This window comes from Chrysemys picta, chromosome 4 (assembly GCF_011386835.1).
Source record: "Chrysemys picta bellii isolate R12L10 chromosome 4, ASM1138683v2, whole genome shotgun sequence".
NCBI classification, from domain to species: Eukaryota; Metazoa; Chordata; order Testudines; family Emydidae; genus Chrysemys; species Chrysemys picta.
Genome location: NC_088794.1, coordinates 114,149,009 through 114,175,393, shown reverse-complemented (window position 1 = coordinate 114,175,393; position 26,385 = coordinate 114,149,009). Strand labels below are relative to the sequence as shown.

The following is a 26,385-nucleotide window of genomic DNA, read 5'->3' as shown; positions in this document are numbered from 1 at the left end:
ACCTATTTTAAGATTGATGACTATTCCCCCTCTCAATTCTACCAAGTTCTGATTTTTCCCCTTTCCTTCTTAGATACAAGAGTGTTAAGCAGCCTTGAGAAGATAAAAATAACCACTCCTTTGTCACGGAGAAATCAAGACAATCTAAACAAGAGTCCCTATTTTTGTAGGACCCATGCTATTTTTGCCTTTTTATTCCAGCTTCCAGCATTGCAGTACTAATTGCAGGACAAGTTCTATTTTCAAAGCAGTGCACGTGCCTGCTGACACCCCTGATGCAAGTGTACACACAAAAGCATCCCAAAAAGAAGCACGTCAACTGCTCAATTCAAAACAGGAAGTCGGGGCAGGAGGTGAGCAAGAAGTATTTTGCCAAATGGAAAAAAATAAAAGGTATCTGGGAGGGAGGTTTTATTTTCCATCTTTGAAAGAGGTTTTAAAAGGGAAGGGAGGTGAAGTGGGTGTAGGAAGGAAATCTACAAAAAGGATTTGAAAGATCAACTCCCTCTTGCATCATTGCCTTTGTTGGGGCATTTGATATGGAATTTTTTTGTCCAGAAATGTTTAACAGGACTTCACAGTATTTTGATCATATTTTAGCAGCCTATTGCTTTAACAGATCTTTGCATAAATCCATTCAAACTACAGCAGACAGCAGCCTGCCACCCACAAAGAAAGATGGATAGCTAGGAAGGCAGATAGATGGATCTGTTACACCAGGCAGAGCTAAGATGAGAGCTGTGGTCTGGATCTAAACTTTGACCTATTGGTGATCTTCTCCCTTGTGAGTCCCTCCATTTACTGTATTACATTCAGCCCTTGATGAGGCTGCCCTGGTAGGACAGGACACGACTGAGGCATTAAATGGTGAGTGATCTTATTCAGACTGACAGTTACATATTTTCTATTAGCATGCTTCCCCTTCTCCCCATCCTATCTCCAAATCTCTGCAGAGCTGTGACAGAGCCTTCTCCACCTGTGACCTCAGAGACTCTGCTCACAGTCCAGACAGCAGCATCAGGGTCCTTTGTTCAGCTGTGGGGCAGGAAAGGAAGAGGATCAAGGGGCCTTGAAATACCTTCACTTGGGATGTCACCAAGACTGCCTTTACAAAGCACCAAGACATCACAAACACAGCTTCCCCAGGCCGATGGGTCACCCAATCAGATGGCAGAGAGAAGCAGACAGCATCTACAAAAAGAACAGGAGTATTTGTGGCACCTTAGAGACTAACAAATTTATTAGAGCATAAGCTTTCGTGGACTACAGCCCACTTCTTCGGATGCATATAGAGTGGTAGAAGAAGTGGGCTGTAGTCCACGAAAGCTTATGCTCTAATAAATTTGTTAGTCTCTAAGGTGCCACAAGTACTCCTGTTCTTTTTGCGGATACAGACTGACACAGCTGCTACTCTGAGACAGCATCTCACCTGCAGCTCTTTTATTTCAGCACAAAGGTTGAGAGGGCTAGAGGCAGAGGGCCACAATGAAAAGTCAGGGGAGTAGGAAGGTGGTTAGCAGAATGCTCATTCATTCCCCTGATTCAGGGGAGTTTTCTGTCTTTAACTCTTTGCACCCTAACTAGTCTAAAAGAAAAGGGTCTCAGGACTCTAATATTTATGATGACAGTCTCTCGACTAAACTGATCAAAGGAAGAGGAATAATAGTTATTTGCTCCTATGCTGCAAGGAAAGAGTTAAAAAGTCATTGCCAGGAGTGCTGCAAGGGACATGTTAATGGGTCTGATGTAGAAAGGCAAAGGGGCCTGAGGAAATGGAGTGCTCTGTAGCTGCTACCATCAAGGGAACATACCCTAATTCCCATTGAAGGCTGCATGGGGAAGAGGGAGGGAAAAGTTTCAAGTTTCAAAGCTTGTTACTGAAAAAAAACTCAAGTTGTTCTGAGCTCCCTTTCTCTGGAACAATACCAAAGGGGGCTGCAGTGTCACAGGCTGCATGATGAGTCAGTAAATACTTTGTTTTGTCATCACAGAAAATGTGCCACTTGTGGCTAGTTTGGGTCCCAGAACCCATACCACACTCTTGATTGGTTTATGAAAATTACCAGAGAAGACAATTACGAAGAAGTGTCCTATTTGGAGATCTCCTACAGTCAGCCTGGATATGAACATTAGGCAGTTCTATAGCTAGTACAATCAGCAGCCCAGCAGGGAAGGATGGGCCACCCGCCAAGAGTAAGGTGTCACCAGGTGCTTCTACAATGCCCTGGGAGGCACCTCAATGTGTGGCCATCATTTCTCTTTGTTAAACCTTCTCTTTCTTGTGAGCTCAGAGAGCTGGGGGATAAGCAGAACAGCCTGGAAAAGACTTGTTGAGACATTTATTACTTCCTCAAATGTCATTAGGATTCTGCAAACTAGTCCCATCGTGGTGACTTGGAGACCCCTGACTGCATATCCAGGGAAAAATCCTTGGGTGGGACTCAAAGCACCCTAATAAAACCCTGCATTTCAATGTCAGTGATCATTTCACAGGAAGGTGCGTCAATCTTATTAGCAAAGCAGAGCAGTTAGAACAAAACTTTTGGTCAGCGGCCATGATAGCACCGGGGCTAATGACCAAAGTGCAAAATCTGCTCATTCTGTTTTATGATCAGCAGCATGGTAGCTGCATTCTAACCAGAGGCACTGGATCCATTTTGCAGCACAACACGGGGAATTTCACCAGGCAGGCAGCCCAACACATCTATTCCCCCGATATGGCAGCACAACACAGGGACATACTACAGAGCACAGCAAGTGAGCTTTATCTGAACATACCTAGCACACTGAGCAGCATGGCAGGTGTGCTCTTCCTACACGGACGGAACTAGTACATTCAGAAGCAGAGCACATGCATTCTACTGGGACATACCTAGATCTCCTAGACTGTCTGTATTCCAATGCAGCCACTGAAGATGCTCCTTGGGATAAGACTGTAAATTCTTTGGTGCAGGGACTATTTCTCCCTGTGTACTATATCATATATTTTATATACACACACACACACACACACACACACACACACACACACACACACACACACAGTACATAACATTAATACAAGATACTACAGTACACCCTTGCTATCAAGAACCCCTGAGAATTCGAGCCATTTGTTCGGAATAGCCAAGGGTTCGTGATAGCGAGGGTGGGGGAGGCAGCTCCCAGGGCTACAGCCAGGACGTAGTGTTTCTCAGTGGGGAGAGAGAGAGAGAGCTCCTGTGGCCCTGGGACCTCTGCAGGAGCTGACAGTGCTCATCCACCCCCAGGCTTGCCACCGGGACAGAATGCTCCTCTGGTCCCGCGGCCAGAGGGGCACTTTGCTGCCGGCCCCATGGCCAGAGGAGCGTGCGGCATTGGAGCTGGAGGACCTGTCAGCCCCCCACCGCAGCCCCAGACTGGAGGAGCTGTCAGCCCCGTCCCCCTTGCAGCCGGAAGAGCTCTCGGCCCCCACACCACAGCAGGCAGGGCTAGAGGTGCGATCCAGGGACCACATTCGCTATAGCCCAAGGTTCACTATTGTGAAAGGCATTATAGTGAGGATTTAGTGTAGTAATAACTACTTTGGGGTCAATTATCAAATGCTTACTTAGCATGGCTTAGTGGATAGTGCACTGCATTGACCTGAGGAGACATGGGTTCTACTCCCAGCAATACCACTGGCCTGCTCGATGACCTCGGGCAAATCACTTCACCTCCCTGTGCTTCAGTTTTCCCATCTGTAAAATGGGGATACGATACTGACCTCCTCTGTTAAGCACTTTGAGATCTATGGATGCAGAGTGCTGTATAACAGCTGGGTATTATCATTATTTCAACTGAGCAGGACAACTCATACAAATATTTTTTGTTGTCTCATTGTTAGAGCTGGGAACTGGACTCCTGGGTTCTATTCCCAAATCTGCCATTAATTCACTGTGTGGCCTGGGACAAATAATTTAACCTCTCAGTGCCTTCCTCTCTCCAGCAGTAAAGCGAGTATAACATTTCCCATCACAGAGCACTACGGAGGTTAATTAATTAAACATCTGTGAGCTGCCTGAGAGTCTCAAATGTGTCCCGCAAGTTTCTCGCACGATGGGTGACAATTAGCTACATGCTGCAATATCCGGGAGAGAGAGAGATATGGCACAAGAGCTCTACATCCCCTGGGTACTACCGGGCTAAGCCAAAGTTACTGGAACAATTTCCTTGTGTGGTTGGCAAATGCACTCGCTGAGATGCCAACTTCAGCGAAACCAAGAGGGGACACTGAACACATACAGACAAGGGGAACACTCAGTATAGAGGAAAGGGAATTTAGACCACTGGCAGTGGTCAGGACATGGTGGGGGATGGGGAGGTACTGTGCATATCAGTACTAAGCAGAGCACTGTGTGTGGTCAGCATGAGCACTTGCCAGTCACAACTCTACTGATCAGTTACCATAGGAAACTGATGGGGGCTGTGAGGCACACACAGGATCCAGTAGTAGTGAAGGGGTTAATTGATTAAATACCCCCCTGCTTCACCTAAGTTAACACTGCTGAAGAGATCCAAAAAGCTCTCTTCAAAGAAGCAATTGCTCTTTCAGGAGGAGGAGGAGCTGGGTCATCAGATGGGGGTGAAAATGCTTTAAAAGCCGTTTTAAACAAAGCAATTCGGGCACCCAGGGGCAATCTCAACTTCTTGGGCTAATCAGGAGAGACAGAGGGGATTATTTATTTATCAAGTTCCCTTCCCACGGGGCCAGACATGTCCACTTGGGAAGGTTTAGGAGGGGAGGGGAGCTGCTTGGAATCCTCCAGAGGTTTCTCTAGGCCAGGGTCTCAGGAAAGTTAACACAATTCATGTCCAGAGTGCCCATGTGATACAGGCTATGCAAGAGTCTCAGTGAGAAAATAGCAAAGGACACTGAAAGCATCAAACAGGCCTCCTGAGGGATGCAGCACACATGGGCTCTGGGCACCCAGCATGCCCAGCAGGCTCTGACTAGCTTTCAATTAAGTCCCTTTAGAGCAACTGTGCTTGAGTACAAGGACTTTTCTCTTTGCTTGTGGTTAGGCTGCTTCCCTTCAAAACACAGAGCAAGTGCCTCCAGGGACTCCACGAGTGTTTAATAGACATGTGTGATGGAGGGAACTCCAATGAGAGGCCAAAGACCTGACACTCCCAGCAGACACACTCAAATCAGTCCACAGCTGGCAAAGCAACTCAGGGAGCTATCAGCTACCAGATCCTGCTTTTTAGAAAGCAGGTCAAGTCCTCACTCAGATCCAACTCATATTTAAATAGCCCAGGTTTTGCCATGTGTACCAAGATGTCAGAGCCGGGGTACAAAATCGCTCAAAAGGGAACATTAGGACACACTAGGGGGAAAAAATAATAAAAGCATCAGGAGTTTCTCTTGCCCTGAAAACTCTGAAATTTGTAGTGCAATTTCCTTCCCTTTCACCCAAATCAGTGACTGAGGAGGAGTTATTTCCTAAATTCAGAAAGTTCCAGCTTATATCCGGCACAGCACCTTTCACCAATGATAAATTCACTTTAAAAAAGAGCTACAGAGACACAAAAATTCCCATAGCAGCAGAGTTCTGATGTCTCTAGCAGAATCATAGGGACGCAGCATTCCCATGGGGATCTGACTCTGATGTCATCTGCAGAGTCATAGGGACATGGATATACCATGGCAGTGAGAATATCAAGCAGGATGTGTGTTTTCCATTGGGAGGTACTAGAGTGGAGCAGACACTCAAAATAGCCACCAGGCTGGACTGGGCCAGTCAGGTTCTTATTCTTGAACATAGTAGTGGGTATACCATGCTGTCCTGCTTTATAACTGCCTGTAATTCATTAGCAAGGAGGTAATGCACTGAGGAGGAAGGGGAAGGCTGTAAATTACTACTTCAGACACAGACCTGACAAATAAAGGATGATGGGTGGAAAGCTCATCTTGTTCGATCTTGGTGATTTCCTTCTGCCTCCAAGTTTCACCAGCACTTTTCATTGGATACAACATTCTCCTTCACTCCCCATCTTGAACTATTGTATAGTGTTGCTGTGTGCTGTTAAACTCTGCTACATTCCGTCCAGAAGTGGCTTCATTTCAGTGATGGGTAAAATCATCTCAATAGTTTGGATATTTGGGATCCCTTGAAAAGGAAAGCAGTACTGGAATGAGATGATATCAAACCTGGTGATCCAAGATGGCCCCAGACACTCTGATGGCCTCCAAGAGTCCTAATGCAAGTCTTGGACTCACCCATGCAGACCCCTCCCACCTCCGAAGAACAGGGCTTCTCTCCCAATCTCGTTACATGTAATGAACTGATTTACAAATGGAAGAAATTACGTAAAAAGAATTCTGTGCCTGCCACAAGAGGAAATGTGAAGGGGAAGAGAGGACAAACCTTTCAGCCCCACCCCCTCTCCGAGAGGCAACATCCAATTAGATCTGTTCTATTCATACTTTCAAAGGGGTTTCCTTTGCTACCCATTCATTTCTGAAGGGACCAGCCACAGCTTCAGGGTTGGTGTGTCAACATAAACCTAATTTCTCACTCTGTGCTCATCATTATGTGATGATAGCCTGCTCAGGCCCGGACAAGAGATGGATAGAGACACGGTCTCTGCCCTGCTGAGCTTAGAATGCCAAAGAATCAGGGTTTACTCTTGGAAACGCCACAGTCTTGCTGCCTTGAATACCATGACTTGAGAGTTAGGAAATGGCCATGATGCCATAGCAAACCCATTCCCAGTTCCTAGGTGGCTGAGGGTTATTAGATTTTGTGGTTTAAAAAACATTGTTAGGGATATTCGGTTGATCCCTTATCTTTCTTACTAACACAGTTTTAGGATATAAAATCCTAAACACATGAGCGGTGGGTGTGTAGGGGTAGGATTTTATATTGTATTAAAGGCTATAGTTTATTTTGCTAGCTACCCTTTTTGAATAGCAGAAAGGAATGACCCTTTGGGGCATTGGTAGAAAAAGGTGGAGGCTGGCACCCCTAAAGAGAAAACAATTAATTAAATCAAAAAGGACAGAATGGCACTCTCGGAGGTGTTTTGGAATGTTAACATAAAAAAATAACAGCGATTAAGAAGTAACCGGTCACAAACTGACACAGCAAAATCCATAGACTTCAACAAAACAACAAAAAACAAAACAAAAAAGGACTTTAAGAACAGGGTGCTTTGCCATGGGACTTTGGGTTCGTCTTGCCACAACTCCAGAAGCATCGAATTGCGACAGACAGAGCCTGGCTCCCCTCTGCGACCAATCTGGCTGGCCACTAGATTGATCCAGACTCTGGACTGGTAACTATAAACATCGACTGGCGGGGGCGTGTGTGTGTGTGTGTGTGTGTGAGACTGAAAAGCATATGCTAACTGCTGTATTCTCAATAAATGCAGCGTGTTGCCTTCTCCCCTATAAAAGATCTCATGTGCTTTGTTTGAGCATAACAGGTGAACCATGGGCTTGGGGAGGCTAGCCCCCAGCCCAGCCCACCTCTTCTGCCTGAGGTCCCGCCCACCCCCCTTTCCTCCCCAAGTCCAGAGGATGCCCCAGCTCCAGAGCACTGGGCAGCGCAGGCCCAGTCCTGGAGCACTGAGTGGCGCAGCCCCTGCCCCCCTCTCCCCCCAGTGCTAGGTGGCCCCAGCCACGAGCCACCCCAAGTCCCAGCTCCAGCAGGCTCCCCGGAAGAGAAGCAGCCTGCCTGGGCTGGGACCAAGGGAGAAGGGCAAGTACTGAGGAGGGGGCCACCAAGCGGAACATGGGCAGGGCCACACGGGGCTGTTTGGGGAGGCACAGCCTTCCTCAGCCTATTATGCCTGCCGCCCATGCCTAAACAGTTTTTAAAATCCTGTTTCTAATCAGGCTATTTGTTTATTTCCTTGTTTTTCTCCCAGGTTGGACATAGAAACAGACAGCTTTGCTTCTGGCCATTTTCTAGTTAACCTTGCTTTTAGATTCCCATGCACTAGCATCCCGCTGCAATCTTTGGGTTACAAAAATGGAAGGGAAACATTTGTTTCAAAAACCCTTTCCACTGAAATTTTTAAAAGGTCACAACAACAACATTCATATTAGACTTACGCCTCATTTTAGCAGAAATGTAATCAGATCCAAACTGAACTCAGTGACATCCATTTAACAACCAGAAGGCTTTACTGTTGTCGGTTCCTCTGAGGCCACCCCACAGAGTTTAGTCTCCCCCCAACAAGGACTGAGGCTTCTGGCCGGAGGGGCTGTGATACCTACAATGATCAGCAGTAGGTTGGTAGCCTTTCAATGGGACTAGTATTAGCCATGCTTCTCTCCCACAATATACTCTCCTTATGCTTAGGCCTGTCTACATGAGAAAGTTGAATGAGTATAGCAGGGGTGGGCAAACTTCCATCTGGGTATGGAAATTGTATGGCGGGCCATGAATGCTCACAAAATTGGGGGTTGGGGTGCGGGAGGGGGTGAAGGCTCTGGGGTGGGACCAGAAATGAGGAGTTCAGGTGTGGGAGGGGGCTCCAGGCTGGGGCAGAGGGTTGGGATGCAGGTGGGGGGGTGAGGGCTCCTGCTGGGGGTGCAGGCTCTGGGGTGCAGGAGGGTGGTATCGAGGGGTTTGGAGGGTAGGATGGGGATCGGTTGGGGCAGGGGGTTGGGGCACAGGAGAGGGTCAGGGGTGCTGGCTCCAGGCAGCACTTACCTCAAGCAGCTCCTGGAAGCAGCAGCATGTCAACTCTCTAACTCCTATGCAAAGGCATGGCCAGGTGGCTCCGCATGCTGCCCTGTCTGCAGGCGCCACCCCTGGAGCTCCCATTACGTGCGGAGCCCCCTGGGTGCCCCTCCGTGTAGGAGCTGGAGGGGGGACATGCTGCTGCTTCCGGGAGCTGTGCGGAGCCACAGCACGCACGGAGCAGGGCAAGCCCCTGACCCCACTCCTCAGCTATAGCAGGGCAAGCCCTGGACCCCACTTCCCGGTGGTAGCTCGAGGGCCAGATTAAAACATCTGAAGGGCCGGATGCAGCCCCTGGGCCATAATTTGCCCACCCCTGGAGTATAGTGTAGGGTGCAATTTTAAACTGATTTAGTTAAAATGGTGCAAAAGGCAACTCTTATTTCAGTTTAAACCACGCTTATGTGAGAAATGGTTTAATAAACTAAAATAAACCCCTCAAATTGAAGTAAGAGGGTCCACACGGGGGTTTGGACTGCATAATTATATTAGATTAAAACCAATTTAAATTACATTGGTGCAACCTACTCATACAGATAAGCCCTTAGCTCAAATTGGTAAGGACCTGAAATCAGTTCAGTTGATATAAGGCATTTGTGAACCAAAACAAGAGAGTGTCCATACAAAAGGGTTGCACCAATTTAACCATAGCCACAAAGCAGCATTAGCTAGGAGCCACTAAAGCTCATGCTCCAATATGTCTGTTAGTCTATAAGGTGCCACAGGACTCTTTGCTGCTTTTGTTGGAGAAATGGTGCCCAAAAGTAACAGCCTAATAATAAAAGAGCCCAGAGCACCAGAACAGTCCCATGTTCCTTCCATGCTTGAAAGAAGTTCCCACAGCAAGAAAACCACCACTAAAAATCAGGACGATTTCCCTGTCTCCAATGACATCAGTATGTCACTGTGAGCAGTGGGGGCCTAAGTGCCAGATTCACCTAGCAGGCTCTTGTAAAGATTACTTATTACAGTGAAAATCTAATATAAGAAGGTATGGTGGCTCCTCCCCTGGGGAGCGGTCCCCAGGCCCACCCCAGGAATGGTTGCAGGGCCCATTCATCAAGCAAATCTTCTGAGGGGGACCAATGCCCTTTGCTAGTATGGAGGCTGGGGCCAGAATCTGCTCCTCCTATCAAACATAACCATCCAGCTCAGGATGTCACTGCGGCTGGTGAAACGTTAGCTAATGAAGATTGAGTCAGGCAGGCAGAGACATCCCCTCAGCCTGTTAATCCACTTAGGGGAAGGAGAAGGGAAACCTGATCTGAATTCCTGTGTTCCCTGCAATGGACTATACAGACTCTGGCACTTGGGAGAAGGAAAAGAACCAAACCTGGATAGGTGAGAGTTGTGGAATGGACTTATATGCCCTTGGGGAGTGAGGAGGAAGAGGACAGACTCAGGATGCAGCCCTGCCAGACTGGATTTTGGTGCTCACTAGCAATGGATTCTGGGTACAGCTCCTGGGATGAGCAAAAACTGAACTGGGTTTGTGTGTCCTCTGCGATAGATTATGGGGGAATTGAATAGGAGCAGCTGCCAGACTACATGGCATGGACAGCACACAGCACCTAACATCCATTTCCAGAGAGCAGAGAGGCTTGAAAAGGGGCTGGCTACAAATTCAGAGGCCCAAAAGTCTGAGAAAGAAGGGGAGAATGTATTCTTCAAACTTCCATTTCCCTCCTTCATCCCTGACAGATCGTATTCCCTCTTCTCCAGCTGCTGTGACTGTCACAGCAGCAGCAATAGCAACCTGAAAGCCAGCTGGAATTAACCTGAGCCTCTTTGCAATCTCCATTCAACACAGCCCAAACCCTGCATGCTGGGACTGTGGCTGACAGATGCGGGAGGTGTTGGAATATCCTTGACCACTAGAGGGTGCTGCCCATCTCAAAGACACAGTGAATGTCACAGAGAGCGATCCCATGTCACGGATTCACTGAGACAGTCAAAAGAATCTTTATTTCCAACAGTTGTGGAATCAGAGCAGCCAAAAATTAGAAGATTAATAATTAATGAATTCAAACCAGTGTATCTCCCCTCCCCTCCGCCTCCCCCCCTCCACAACGTAAGGTCCTATTTATCCTCTGCCTCCTGCTCAGTCAGATGATTTCCCTCCTACTGGAGGTTAAAATCACTTTTATTCTTTTCACCTAGGTCCTGGATCCAAAGCAGCAAACAAACATTTTCCGCTTGACAGATCTGTAAAGAGCGAGACTCTCAGCTTCTGAGCACACGCAGTTCCCGCAATGCCCAAGGCCCAACCTTATGTCCACGCTGCCACAAGGAGCTGGATGGAGGCAAAGAAATGCTCCGTCCCCCGCAGTTACTGCACTGGCTTAGTCTACCCGCTCCATGCTGTTCTCCAGAAGACCAGGTGTCCCGCAGTGGGGAAGATGCCCATGGGCAATATTTTCAAAACAGATGTGACCAAGTTTGCCAGTACAGCAAGTATAGCTACGTCTGTAAAACAAGCTATGCCCACTGTGCTGACCGAACTGTGCATTTTGTACCCACATCTTTATGAATTTTTTTCCCTTGCCATCTTTCCCTGATTTGGAGAGTTCTGCCACTCATTTCCAGAACTGTAGCTCATTAAGGAAGGTAGCAGGTCTAGTGGTTAGAAATAACACTGAAAGTCAGAATTCCTGAACAAGTCAGTCCCCTTTGTGCCTCAGTTTCCCCATCTGTAAAATAATACTGACCTGCTTCATTTTGTGAGGAGGCAGGGAGGGAGGGGCATGATGATTATGTTTGTAAAATGCTTTGAGAGCTATACATGGAAGGCCGTAAAGAATGGCAAGAAATTCTGGCCAGGATGCCGAGCCAGTGCGAAGCAGCATTGCTCTTTTAAGTCAGTGTAGTTACACTGATTTGTACCAGCTGAGGATCTGGCCCTACACTAGTTTAATGAACAGGTTTTATTTATCCCAGAGGGAAATTGTAGATTTTGTGCTCCCGTGTGGATGGTGGTGGCGGCTCCCACCTGAAGGCACTCACTTCTTTTCCTTTCCATCTGACCAAATGCCGGAAAGGATAAAATAAACAGCAAACTCTCTCTCCTTTGTCTGTTAGTGCCCTGCCCTGCCTAGCTGTCTTCCTGCCTGCAGGGATGCTCACCAGAGTTCCTGCTCAGCAGCAGCTTTCCATTTACAGAGCATCTTGACACCACTATTTCTATCCTCCCCTTCACTGCTCACTCTGTCCTGACTGGGGAAGAACTTGGTTGACTCTTTCCATTCATTTTGAGTTTAAATAGCGTGTGGGTGATGAAGGGATCAGAGTGGGGAAAGGTGTTTAAAAATTCATTTAAGAGAGGGAGTCACAGGTTACAAAAGGGAGAACCAGGCACAGTGCAGGCAGATATTATGCAAGTTTCCCACAACCTTAACTTGGCTTTTAGGCTGCTTATGACATTCTCAGAAACCTACCTGTTAACCTGGAATTTCTTGTGCTCAAGAATTTATGGAAAATTTAACAAAAAAAATCAATTTAGTCATATTTGATTCATCTACAAAATATGGGAAAGAAGAGCATTTGCCACCATTCAATAATAATGATACACAGCACATGTAGTGACTTGCACTTTCCAAAAATTAACCAATATTAAAAAATGTCAACAGTTCTAGTTAAAGATTTTTTATCTAGCCCTAGAATTGTGCTTAGCTATTATGTGTCAGTAAAGCGCTAACAAGCTCCTACCCTGATTAAACTATGACACAATCTAAGACGTAAAACAATGAGCAATGGAAGGGGAGGAGGAAGGATACAGGAGGAGTGCATTTTACAGAAGGTGCCTAGAACGTTTACCATCGACATCACCTACAAGATCATATGGACGTAAACAGTTCAAATATTGATATTTTCTACTTGTAATAGTTCCACTTACTGTCTATTGGCAACATTCTCCATTGTAAGTGTAGGAAACTCCAAAAACACCACAGTACAATAGAACGGCAAAGGCTAGGTTCAAACACCACAATGATCAGCACAGTATAAGACACCTACATCAATAGATTTTAATACCACCCACTTTATCATTTATTATTACAGTATACATCCCTGAGACACATCTCTGAATAAGCACATAACGAGTAAGCAGAGATGCAATTATACAAAGTTAGGCATTTTCAGTGCTAAACAGTTCTGCATTCTCTCTAAGAAGATTAATATTTGCCAGGCTTTTCTCCACATGACAGTGAAGATTTTCAGGTCATATCTCCAGGTTTTCATATGTCCCAGTGACATTCTTTGGTCTTGCATTTTGCTGCAAGCAGTAACAACTTTTTTTTTTATAAAAAACAGGTTGACAAAAGCTCTTGAGTATCCCCAATAATTTATTAAGCATAATTATTCGGTTAAAAACAGCAATGTGTGGTTCTCAATAATATTTGCATGTAGCCAAATTATGAGCCTTGTTCTGCCACCCTTACTCACACAGAGGAGTATCTCAATAGTGTGACTTACAGAATCAGATTCCACCCAGTGTGAGTAAGGGTATTGGAATTTGTCCGTATGTAAGTAGCGGCTATGCAACTACATGAAACAGCAATACATATTCTAATGGGGTGGACTGGGGGTAACATGATACTTAAGCGCATACACTGAGTAAGCACCTAACCTATTAAACTCAATTATATAGTATTACACGCACATGTATGTTAAAAGAACATTATTTTATGTTATTAAGGTTGCAAAATCAAGCACTCAAAAGTTACAAAATACCAGAAATAAGGTTGCCTGTGCAGCCGTATGATTATGATTGATCATGTAAAGACTCTTACTGTGTCTTTGCCCAGACAGTTCCAGTCCTTCCCCTCATCCCGCAATGCCCAGTTCCATGTTCTCTGTCCCACCCTCCAGCCCTAATTACTGCCCCCCGCCAGCTTCTTGTCCCAAACTATTCTCTCACACCCCCAAACACCCCCCACTGGGTCCACTCTGCATTCTTGTCCCCTCCGCATTTAGCAGCTTCCTTCTTCATGTTGTCTGGTAATAGCAAGGGAGCTCATAGAGGGCACAGGAGAGACAGGTTCCCTGTTCTCAGTTCAGATGCCAGGACTCAGCACAGCCCAGCTGCAAGGAAAGTTTTGTTCAGCCCTGAATGGACAGAGTCTTTGGGGGAATTTCGCTGCTATAAATCTAAGACACCTCTACTGAGCAGGTACTAACTGCACTTTTTCAAAGGCCTGGTAAGTGGGCCAGATGTGGGCAGATTTCCATGGGGATGGCAGAAGGCACATACCTGACACAAAGGCCAAGTCTGCCAAAATTCAAGTCCCTGGCCTCAAAGCATTGGGGGCATTAGAGTTTTTCAAAGAAGAGATCACCACATTTTTTTTTTTAACAATAGCAAAACCATGTATTTTTCCCTAGCCTTGTTCCCAGAAACGACTGAACCATTTTGGTGGAATTTTTTTTCAAAAATATTCAGCCTGAGGCAGACACCTGGCATGGGAAATTTCAGTCCAAATAGTTTATTTGGCAAAGTTATAAGTCACTGAAAATAGGGTCTTATAAAGGTAAGTGCTGGGCAACCTTAACAAAAGGCAGTGCTACCAGCCCAATCTATAAATGCAACCCAAGACAAATAACTTACAGAAGTTGCAACCGAAGGTGCAGTAATTGGATAGTTTAAACAGGCTGGTCTTAGTTTTTAAGACTTAACAGTGTTTGGCCTGGTCTGTATTTGTACTGCAGATTTCCAAGGGAAAAAGGAGTGTGTAGAACATGCATTATTTATGTACCACATACCAGCTTACAGGCTCCAGTATTTGTTTATTTAATATCACTATATCAATTCATCCAATGCCTATCCCAGACTCATCAGTTACACAGGCAAGTATATACAATTTTTCAGTACAAGATTTCAATTATCTAGTTATTAATCTGCCCAACAAGAACCACCAAATCCTGAGACTACAAGTAGGTCTTCTTCAGCTCTCCAAACCTATGACCACAGCCTTCACAAACAAATGCAATAGGAAATAGAGTTGCAACCAAGAGGGCCATTACTGAGAGATGAAGCAGACTCCCCAGTCGCTCTGTTGGTAGTCCAACTGCTTTTGGATGCACAAGGTCCTCAGCTCAATTTCTGGCTGGAATGGATTCCTCACACACAAGCCTAATCCTGCAGTTGATGTTTACTCATCTACCTCCTTCTCAGTATTCTGCAGTGTCTATAGCAGATCCTGCCATTTTTAATTATTCTTGCCCGGATGCACTATCCACTCTCGTTATAGTCATAGGAGAGATGGAGGCACTTCCCAAAACAATTCTCTTTCTTGGGATCAGATTTCTCACGTTTGTTTGCAGCCTAGAGCTGAATTTTTGAGAAACTTTCAAGAAAGGGAGGGGAGGGTGTCAATATTATTCTCTATTTGCACCAGCCCTGGGAGTAGGCCTAAGGTCCTCACTTCCAATACTGTATTTTAGCCACAAGTCCACCTTCTTTTCTGATGAGCAATGAAAACCTGCCAGCTTTCATAAGAAATGTTGCTTCCAGGACACTTGAAGTGATATCTAGCTGCATGGCTGGCAAGTGTGGGAATGTCCAGGCACAAAGGGGCAGGAATAAAACGGCTAGAGGAACCTTAACTGAATTCTCTGACTTTCATGCAATTACAATCTAGATCTCAATGCTACTGTGATATCACAGATTTTGCTTCTAACATTATAATACCTGCCCTGGTCACAGGCAAGTTAGTGCCCATTTCATACAGATGGGAAAAGACTTCTCTGATGAAGTCTTGTTAGGAAGACATTACGAAAGGGAGGGAGAGAGAACAGGGGGATTACAACTCAAAGGTGCATCTGACTGCTCTGTTCTGTGTGTTTGCACAAGTGCGTGAGAGTGTATCCCTGGGTGATGTTATTCACAGGAGCTGGCTGACAGTAAATAAGACAGTCGAGCTTGATTCATGAGGGATGACAGGAAATCTATAGCGTGTGGGCTATATAATCTGCTTGCTACTGCGTAGCAAAATGAAAGAACAACAGTCCAATTACTGAGTCCTTGCTGATCCTGGGCACATCTTCAGGCTCTACTATGCGCAGATCAGCCGGGGTCTGTCTGGGTCAACAGGAAGCCTGCCCTGGCACTGACCGCAGGGAAAGGCAGCAGCATTTTGATCCCTTGGAACCACTGTGCTGCCTTGTACTGGATCCAAATGGAACAGGGCTGGTGGCATGTTTTTTTAAACAATCAGCTGGCTCCAGATTGGTGTAATTCAGCCGAGCCTCCAGTCAATCAGTGGCTCAGGCAGAAACGGTCACCATTCTAGATTTAACCTGACACACTGGGATGGTCCTGTACATGCTGGCCTTGTAGTCTGGGGCTGGATGAGCCAGACAGCAGCACCACCATGTACATAAGATACATCTGGCTCAGCAGCAAGGAGCTGGAAAATCTAAGCCCTGAGACAACACAAAAAAGTCAGGGCATAATTACACAAAGCAAATGAACAGAACAATCCAGGAGACCAGTGTTACAGAATTAGATAATAAATACCAGCTGGAGGGAGAGGGGGATTCAGACACCAGAGAGAAAAGGGACATCTGCAGATGGGATTTAAAAACAGATGGAGAGGAGATGAGGGAGAGTTGCAGGGAGCCTGTTCTAGGTGTCAGCAGCTGCAGAGGAGAAGGCTCTCAGACCAGCAGTGGAGTGTGTCCACGAAGGGACAGAGAAGAGGTTTATGCTGAATGAGAAGCAGTAGCAGAGAAAGCAGCAGATAGGCCTGCAAAGTCAGCTGGAAGGGTTTAAAACCAAGGAAAGTGATTTTGCCTCAAATCCTAAAGTGAATGGGAAGCCAGCAGAGTCATCCAAGGCAGGAAGGACACGTGGTCAACCATCAAGTCAGTCAGAATAACAGTGGCAGGGCCCTAATTTAACTGCTATTGTGCAGCGAGCCAGGAAGATTTCTTTATTTCCCTCCAATCTAACTTGTACTTTTCCTTCCGAGTGCCCCGACCCTCCACCACTTATCATCCATATCCATCTGCCAAGCCAGACAGCCCTTCAGAATGGAGCCAGACGGCAGCTCCCTCATCCCAGGCAGCAGGCAAGCAGCATGGCAAATGGGGCATGATTTCCCCAGGATTTGTGAGAAAGGCCTTCTCCTTTGCTGAGCAGATACTCCGGGCTCTGCTGTCCTTTTCCTGCCTCCCCCTTCACCCGTGCCCACCCCTGCCTTGTTATCTGTCAGTAAACAGTAATTAAAGATGTGGCCTGCTTGATAAAGCTCCCGCCCGCCCTCACACATGCTGCCCTCTCGGACGTGTCTAATTAAAATCCTGATGAGAAGATGAAGAAATCCCAGCAGCCAGGAGTCTGGGACTCGCCCAGTGCTTGGCTTCTTCATTACGGATGACGAGGCAGAGAGATATAAAGGACCCCAGGAAATGCTCCGACAGACCAATCGATGCAGCCTTTTGTGGGACGTGATGGACCACTCCAGGCTGCCTTTTGAACTGCGCCGGATAATGAGGATGCCGCAGCATGGCTTACTGCATGGGCCGATGCGGAAAGAGCCCTCACTAATCCTGTTAAACAGCACCTGGGGGTCCCTGCTGACTGGCAGCACTTCAGGGTCAACTCATAAGACCATTTAGTGAATTCAACCAGAGTTATAATAGCTGGTCACCTGCACTCTTCTCACCTACACAAGCCACGAATATCAGGGTCCACAATGCCAGGGCACTCAAACGTTTTTAACTTCAGTGCACTCAGACAGGAAACCTGTGCGCGTGCATGTGCGAGAAAGTAACATCTATGAGATACACAAGTGGCAGAGTGTGTGTGTGTGGGGGGGGGGCATGTATTACTAGTGTGTGAAATGCAGTTTTCATTTCAGGAAGTTCTGTATTTAATTTTTACCATTTCATTGTGTGCATTTGTATTCACCTCTAAAAGCAGCATTTGGGGCATGTGAAATTGAAATGAAATGGTGAATTTTTCCATTCAAAATGACTACCATGAATTCTACACCACTATACTCATACACACGGAAATGGGCCCATTTTCACTTGAAAGTTAGCCTGCTTGCTCAAAACATTTGCATTGCTCAGTAAAGTATGTTGCAAAAAATAGCCCTAGTTTCAAGATCATAAGAAAGTATGAATTCGAGCTGTTTTGTATTTTCTTGAAGTTTTAACCCACGTGCCTGGGGTGTATGTAGAGATGTGCATTTTGGGTGCATGTGTGCACTCTCACTGGGATGAGGGAGTATTTGCATGCAAGAATGTACGTGTGTATCTATTTGATTACAAGCGCAAGCATACTGCATGTGTGCATATGACAGAGAGAGAGAAATAAGTGTACAACATTTGGGGCATATGTAGGAGTCTGAATTCTTTCATTTAAAAGTTCATATTCATCTCTCCTGTTCTGCCAATCCTTGGCATCCTCAGTGTGGCCAACTCTTGTGATTTTATCCTAAGCCTAGCAATACTTGATGAGTTTCTTAAAATGCTAGCTCCTGGACTCAGGCAATTACGCAAGATTCTCTGCTTTAATACTTTTAAATAATTTTCTTGACTTCCTGGTTGCAGAGAAAAACTTGAAAATGTGATACCTAATGGTGCAAAAAGGCAGAAGACAATCTCATGATTTTTACACCACTGGTGATATTTTGAGGCCTAGCTCTTGGGTTTTGAATGCTAGGGGTTGGCAAAATGATATCCTCTGCTGTACCTGTTCACACTGCTCTGCCAAAACCCCTCACTCCTGAACTGCAGCGCTCCCTGCTATTTTAGTTCTGGGCTCCACACTCAGAGTTCTGTCAACCCACCTCATAGGGTTGCTAACTTTCTAATGTCTGAAAACTGGACACTGTAGCAGGAGCGCAGGAACCTCCCCCTGCTCCACCTCTTCCCGCAAGGCCCCTCCCCCCTGCTCGCTCCTCGCCCCGCATCGCTCACTGCTCTTCCCCCCCTGCCCATCACTGGATCCATTCCACCTCCCTCCCACCATCCAGCTGGGCTCCCTCTGCTCCAGGGCTGGGACAGGAGCTGCAGCCGCTGATGCAGAGCCTGCCTGCCCACGAGATGCAGGTAGGAGGCGGCCCGTGCTGAGCAGGGGCTGGTGCAGGTTGATGATCCAGTGCTTTCCCCCACCTATGGTGACTGGACACTATACACAGGTCCCCTTTCAAGCAGACTTTTCAGTCAAAAACTGGACACCTGGAAACCCCAGCACCTCAACCTCACCCACATCAGCCCCAGCTACTCCAGACCTGGGCACATCTTGAACAGAAACTACAAAATAAGTGACTCTAGTGCTGGTCTAACAGAGTTTAACATGGCAGACAAAATCCAAATCCCATAGCCCACATCACAATTAGAATCAGCAACTGCCAATGGCAACAGGAACTGGTCAGTCAGGTGCAAAGTTACTCACTGGCTTCAGAGGGAACAGTGCAGAAGCACTGGTTATTATGGAGTTCACAGATATGCTGGAAGAGGAGAGTAATGGGGGGAAGGGGTGTAGAGAACAATGCAGCAGACCTCACAGGGAGGAGCTCACAACTACTCCACTTGCAGTTCCCCCAATAGGGGGCACTGTAAGATATGAGGCAGGAGCACTGGCGATAGGAGCTCACAACTACTCCAGGCCCAGCAGAAGACTCTGTAAGGTAGGAGGCTGTGGGGAGCTCACAGCTACTCTAGGCACAGCAAGAGGCAGTGTAAGGTAGGAAACTGGAGCACGGAGTGGGCAAAGCTCACAGATACTCCTGTCTCTGCTCTTCCAACAGGAGGTGCTGTAAGGTAAAAGGCAGGAGTACTCAGCACAGTCCCAGCCTGCCCCACTACCTGTACTTGATGGAATGACACATTGCTGCAGCAGCTAATAAATAGAAGTAATTTGATTAGCTTTCCCTAACTAGCGATAAGATCCTGACAAACCCTTTTTAATGTGTTTCTGGAGCAGGATGAAATTGTTTCATTTGGAGAGCAGGGCCCCTCGGGAGTTGCCTCCAAGCTCCTTTAGTGAGAGGTAAAAATATGCCAATCATTAATGAGGGGAGAATTACGGAGACTTTAATGCGATCAGAAAAGAGGAGCCCTGAGGCAGCTGGGGAATAAAACCTGCCCTTAAATCAGAGGCAGGCAGCTAAAGTATGGAAATAGAGGCATACACAAGCATGCACAAACACAGGCATACCCACCACACACACACACACACACACACACACACACACACAGCTGTTGTAAATAGTTTTGCCTGGATGACAATTATAAATGCCTGCCTACTCAGCAAGCTGTATCCATCTTGCTTAAAAAGTGATCATAAAATCACATCTGGCTGCATCTGGCTGGCAGCTACATGGGCTCAAACAGTTCATCTCAGTCTCTCTCTTCAGATCCACCTGTTAAAAGGGGGAAGATTGTCTTCTCATAATACTTGCCCCCCATCTCTCTCTCTCTCTCACACACACACACACACCTTTGACAATTTAAGCTTTCAACACCTCAACCCAAAAAAATGTTTTGTGTAGGAAGAATGCCCCTTGGGTGTGAAGGGATGCCCCTTTCAGGGCTGGACTTGCTGCGTGAACACAGCATATATAAACCCTCATCTCATTTCAAACCAGATCCCTCATGCCAGAGGCAGCGTCTGCAACGGGTACATTACAGGGCACCTCCTTGCCCCTGGCCATTTCAGCATATTCACTTTCTGCTCAGGTGGAAGCAGCTCTCCAGTGAATGCTATAACATTTATTCAAAAACAAAAGAGAATTCTATAAGCTGCTGGTATTTTCCCTGGCACAGTGGCAGGCGCATGTGGCTTTGCCAGGCTCTGCTTTTGGAGATACCAGGGTTCTTTAGGGAGCTTCTTTTCCTAAAGAAAGAGCTTTTGTGCCGGAAGCAGAGCAGCATGGGATTCTAGCCCCCAGCCCATACAAAGGGATTGACTGGGACAGCAGGGATCAGACTCACTAACACTATCCATGTTGTGGCTTAGTGGAATGACGACCAGAAAAGCAGCCCTCTTCACCCTCCCCAAATCACTTTCACCTCTTCCCACCTTGTCTCATCTGCTGCTTCCCTGGGATCAACTTGCTAGTAAGTGGAGGCATTGGGACATCAAAACCCAATCACCACTTCCACTTTTCTTCTCCTTGCAACAAACTCAGCAAGGGATGCCACATGAGGGGGATCCACTGGCATGAAGAATTGGCAACAAAGTGGCAGCTTTTGGCATCCAATGTGATGGGTGAGTTAAGGCCCCTTACTACCTCAGGAAGAGTGGGTCGGTGGAAGTGAAGTGGAGGGATGTTCCCTTTTAGAAAAGCCTCTGAACTACAGAAGTGTTTAATGTGTGGGGAAGTGATACCATTGCCCTCTGCTAGATGGAATGACAGCCGTTGTTTCAGTGCGTGTCATAAACCCTGCACTGGTAAAGCTAAGGAGATTCCTTTTTCACTGCAGAGGTAAGGCCTTTCTGCTCCAAAAGTACAGGCCCAAGTTCTGTCCTCACTTCTGATGGGTGGTCACAGGATGATGTCCCAGGTGGCCAACGCTTACCAGCTATTTAACCCCAGAAACAAAGGGGCTTGTGCTCAGTGAGCCCATGCAAGAGCATGTAGCAGGGAACCTGGAAACCAGCGGAATGGCAGAATGGGAGCCCAGTAGGAACAGAAAGTAAAGGGCATCTCAGGAGACCAGGCCTGGCAAACAGATCCCAAAACACCAGCAGAAAGAGTGCTTAGTCCTGTGAAGTGCATGGCCAATGTCACTCAACAGCAACTCCCTCTGGCTACTTTAGGCACATGATGGTGGGCTCCAAAGGAAAGAAGTACTAGTCCTCTGTGGCTGGAAGGAGAGTGGTAGTGCTCAGTTTCCTGATGGAAGGGGGAGGGAACCTTAAAGGCTCTCCCACACTCATAGACTCCCTCAGTATTCTTGCCCCTTGAGGAATGAAAGCGTCAAACAAACTGGTCATGAGACAGATTTCTGCTCGCTAGATCAGTTAGACTGAAAATTAGTGCTCCCTGAAAACCAGAGAAGCCACCTTCCAGGAATTATGTGGACAAAGCTGAGAAGACCTGGCATAACCACCTCAGCAAGGGTCTCCAGCATGATGAAAGGGCTCCTGAAAAAGACATGGAATTTGGGGACTGGTTCACTCTGGATTCTTTTCCATTCGTTGTTGAGGGAGGACTTATGATTCTTGGTGCTGTCTGGTTGTTGGGGGAGGGCTTGTTCTGGTTCATAAAATAAAATAAATAAATTAATGGAGATATCCTATCTCCTAGAACTGGAAGGGACCTTGAAAGGTCATCAAGTCCAGCCCCCTGCCTTCACTAGCAGGACCAAGTACTGATTTTGCCCCAGATCCCTAAGTGGCCCCCTCAAGGATTGAACTCACAACCCTGGGTTTAGCAGGCCAATGCTCAAACCACTGAGCTATCCCACTTTTGCCTGAACTGTCGTGGTTCTGCACATTTCAGATCAGGTCCAATTTGTAGCCCTGGCCACTCTGTCTGAGGTTCCCCTCTAATTCAAGGGACCCTCTGGTTCTGCCCAGAGGTTCAGTCTGGTTCAATGTTCTTCCAAGTTTCTTCCCAGGAATCCTTTCCCATTAGACATCCGGTCCAGTTTGGATTGTAGTGTCATTTCTGTCATAGGCCTGCCCCAGTATGGAGCGGTCAGGTTCCTGTTGGAAAGTGCTCCATCTCAGATCCTGTACAGCAGCCCCTATGAGCGCAGTCTCCTTTATGCAGCAGGCAGAGGTGTGAGATGACATCACACTCTGCAGCTTCAGACACTAGACTGCCTCACTGTAAATGACTCCTTCTCATTCTGGTTTGTTATGATTAAAAATGCACATCGCCTGGTGAGGCCTTGGAGTGGAACCCACCTGGAAATTGGATCATTAATATTCCCTCTCCTGCCCGTTGCCATGATTTCCAACCTCTTCACAAGCGATTGTTACAATGCAACAGTTTAGGCTCTAAGATTAAAGTGTGGGGGAAGAGAAGTTTGAGACCCCAAACAGGTTCAGTTCATCACTTCTCAGCCAGATTTTTCCCACATCCTGGCATCCAGTCAGTCTGCACCATTAGGCTCTGTCCAGAAGGTCTTCCTGCATCTCACATTGCCTCGAACTCATCTTCCAAAGGATCCCAAAGAGCTTCACGGCCACTGAGCCTCAATCCTCCTGGGAGGTGGGTCAAGATCATCCCCATTTTACAAAGAAAAAAAGGCACAAAGAAGGAATTGACTTATCCAAGGTCAGACACAGAGTCAGTGGCAGAACAGAACCCAGGAGCCCTGACTCCCAGTCATTTGCTCCAACCACAAGAGAATGCTTATCCCACTCATCTGCGTCACCACGTATGCTCTCAAAGATCTGGCTGATTGAGAGAGTCAAACTCAGTTAAAGAAGGGATAGGACACAACAGAAAGCAGGAAGGTCCTGGAGAATCAGGAATGGAGACACTTCTCATTTCTAGCTCATTTGGGACCCATATTGACTTGTCTCATCAACACGTGCTGTTAATCTATCTTCAGCTTCCTGTGGTTCATGAATAATTTAAGTAGTGAGAGCCGTGCAATTCTCTCATCACTGCTTCTGCTCTTTAGGAATGCATCTTTCTTTTTGGGTCCACACTTTAGTCCTGACAGTTAGAGTGTGAGGGGATAGGAAATGAGTAGCTGTAACAATCCTTAGATGGATGGGAGTTGCAGGTTGCATGGTACTGAGCAAACAGTACTGGGAAGTCTGGAGATGGCACAACACGCTCAGACCATTGTACATGCCCACGGGACCTCGGGACCTCCCATTCCCTGAGCAAGGCCACCTATACTATGTTAGGTGGCAGCCAGTACAAGGCTGACAAGACAAGCGCACTGGTCACAGGAATCAAAAGGCAGATATTTTTGTCTTAGCCATAAGCACCATCTCCACCCTGTCCCAATACAGCGTAGAGGGGCTTTGCTCTTTACTTGAGAGCAGCCAGGTTCATCGAGCTGACATTGCTTTGGTTTTAACAGGAGGGAACTGCAGGCAAAGCAGCTTCAAAGATGCTAATTGTACATACTAGAAGCAGAGAAGTTAGAGATGGTTTAACCTACCAGATCCCATCCAATTGATCTCACCAGCAACATACTTAGCAGCTCGGGCAGGACTGGGCTGACTATCGATGCAAGAAAATCTGTTTATTGGGTGGATTGGCCAAATATCTATTCACTCGCCAGCACCTTTGGCCAATCGACCCAGGGGACACCTTTCCCCAAATCAACAGTTTAGCTACTTAGATTGTACATGCTTTGGGGCAGGGGCTGTCTATTTGTACATTGTCCAGCACAATGGGGCCCCAATCCCGCACTGGGGCCCCTAGGCACTGCTGTACTACAAACAACAATAGCTGGGAGAAAGTAGGACGAGGGATCATAAAAGCAATAAAGATTGTGTATTCCTTACTAACAACACAATTGCTGGGCATTGTCACAGAGGGGCCACCCCACCCACACTGAAGAGGAAGAGTAAACAGGAAGGATCAGAGGGCCTAGGGGAAGATAGGATTTGCCATACCTGCTCAAGCCACTGGCCCATCAACCCCAGTGTCCTGATCACAGTAGGGGCCACTAATTAAGGCTTCATTAGGAAGTCAGAAAGCCAGCCCCAACTGACTGTGCAGTGCTGCACATGAGGGAAAGTCCTTCATGCAACAGAAGGCAGCTCCCCACAGCCACCCACTCCTGCACCATTGCTTACAGCGCCTCCTGCAGCATGAGGCTGACTTTAGCACTCCTGGAGTTCTTCATGTCCCTGATGCTTGCTTTTTGCACACCAAACCAGACTCTCAGTATCTACTGTAAATTGGCACAGCTCCACTGAAGACAAAGTTGTGACCCTCAGGAGGCACCACAGACACTATGGTGAAAGACACTTTAGAAAACCCATAAAAAACCTACTACATCACTGTGTGTAATGCATATCAAGCCAGTGTCCATTAGAGAAGCATGGAGGACGATTTCCTGACATGAGAAGAGATTTAGTCTCATGATTAGGTTAGAGTCACAAACTGCTGGCGGCGGGCAGGTCAGCCATGCTAGTTCTGTCTCAAACACCTGAGGTTCCTATCAGAGCTCAGAGGCATTCCCCCACCCCTTCGCCCATCCTAACTGGGTTCCGCAACATCCGGACCCTGCTTATACTGCATACTTTTTAGGGTGGTGGTCTCTGTGACTGTTACAAAGGACAGAGTACAGGCATTCTGTTAACACTGTATCTCAGTGAGTACTGGCCATCATGCCACAAATTAACAAATTCCTGAGATTACTTAAGGATCTGGAGGACAGAAACCCCATCCAGTATAGTCTCCTCTTCCCAGCCAATTGTTTCCATCCTACCTGAACCCTGGCTGGACTTCCCTTTCTCCCTGTCCTCAGCTAGCACTGCCAGGCTCAGTCCTCTCCACCCTAACCCCTCCTCCCCAAGGACAAGCAAAGTTATTACAATAATGAATTAGCCAGGCTGCTTACCGCTGCCAGTGGCGAAGGCAATTATCCCACTCCACGTCCCCAGCCGCTGCTCAGCTCCCTCATAAAGAGAGGCTTTTGGGGCCGCTTTGTGCTTTGATTGGAAATGAAGAGATTGCTAATTAGGGAACCCCTGCTGGGACCGGGCTAGCAGGAACAATGGTGAAATGGACGGAGCGCACGTCCATTTCGAGAGGGAGAGAGAAGAATGTGAGCTCCTCTGCTATGTAGGCATCCTCCACTCACACTATAAACAACAGCGGAGACAATTTTATAGCGCTTTTCACCTTTTAAAGCATGCTAATTTGTTTATGGGAGGCTATAATTTGGTTTGTGTTTGCATAGGTCAAAGCCTGTAGTTTCTGTGTACAGTGTGTGCATGACACACACACACACACACACACACATCAGCTCCAGAGATGCATTTTCTTGAAATGTGCATCTACACGTCTCAGTGTGTATTTTTATCACTCACTGGACAGCACACATCAATCCTGTATTAACTGGGAAATACACTTAATGTCCAGACAGGCCTTTCCCATCTCTAACTTCTATACAAATACTTATTAATTCATAGAGTCACTGAAGTTAGAGATGGAAACAACCTATCAGATCATATAGTCCATCTGACACTTACCCAGTACAGCCCTGGGCCCTATAACTAGTTTTCCAATGTTTTATCCAATTTAATTTTAAATGGACAATGGGGCTTTTACCTGCATATTACTTCACCATTAGTAAGAAATTTTCCTAGTATTCAGCTTGAATTTTCCTTTTCTTAAAGTTTATCCCAGTACTGTAAGTTATAGCTTTTTGGACCATAAACAACTGTTCTGTGTGCTTGGTGATTGTTAAAGTTAAAAGAATAACGTGACAACTAATTTCTCAAAAAGCAACAGAGGGTCCTGTGGCACCTTTAAGACTAACAGAAGTATTGGAGCATAAGCTTTCGTGGGTGAATGCCCACTTCATCACCCACAAAAGCTTATGCTCCAATACTTCTGTTAGTCTTAAAGGTGCCACAGGACCCTCTGTTGCTTTTTACAGATTCAGACTAACACGGCTACCCCTCTGATACTTAAATAATTTCTCCTATGTTGTTTTGTGAATTGTCCATGAACAGATTGTGAAGTTGTTCCATTTATTTTACATTCATACACACACACACACTTTCATA

At 46.6% G+C, this 26,385-nt stretch overlaps 1 protein-coding gene across 5 annotated transcripts in view; it reads right to left on the bottom strand.

The window, feature by feature from the left end:
- The window catches only part of ESRRB (estrogen related receptor beta), a 159,171-nt gene that overhangs the window by 115,531 nt on the left and 17,255 nt on the right, over window positions 1-26,385 (bottom strand). For 2 of the 5 annotated variants that reach the window (XM_065595577.1, XM_065595578.1), the window contains exon 2: window positions 5,898-6,131. The exons of the other annotated variants lie outside the window; for them this stretch is intronic. In XM_065595577.1, coding sequence (XP_065451649.1) covers window positions 5,898-5,998 — 101 coding nt within the window. In that variant the 5' untranslated portion in view covers window positions 5,999-6,131. The remainder of the gene's footprint in view (window positions 1-5,897; window positions 6,132-26,385) is intronic. 5 annotated transcript variants of the gene reach the window in all.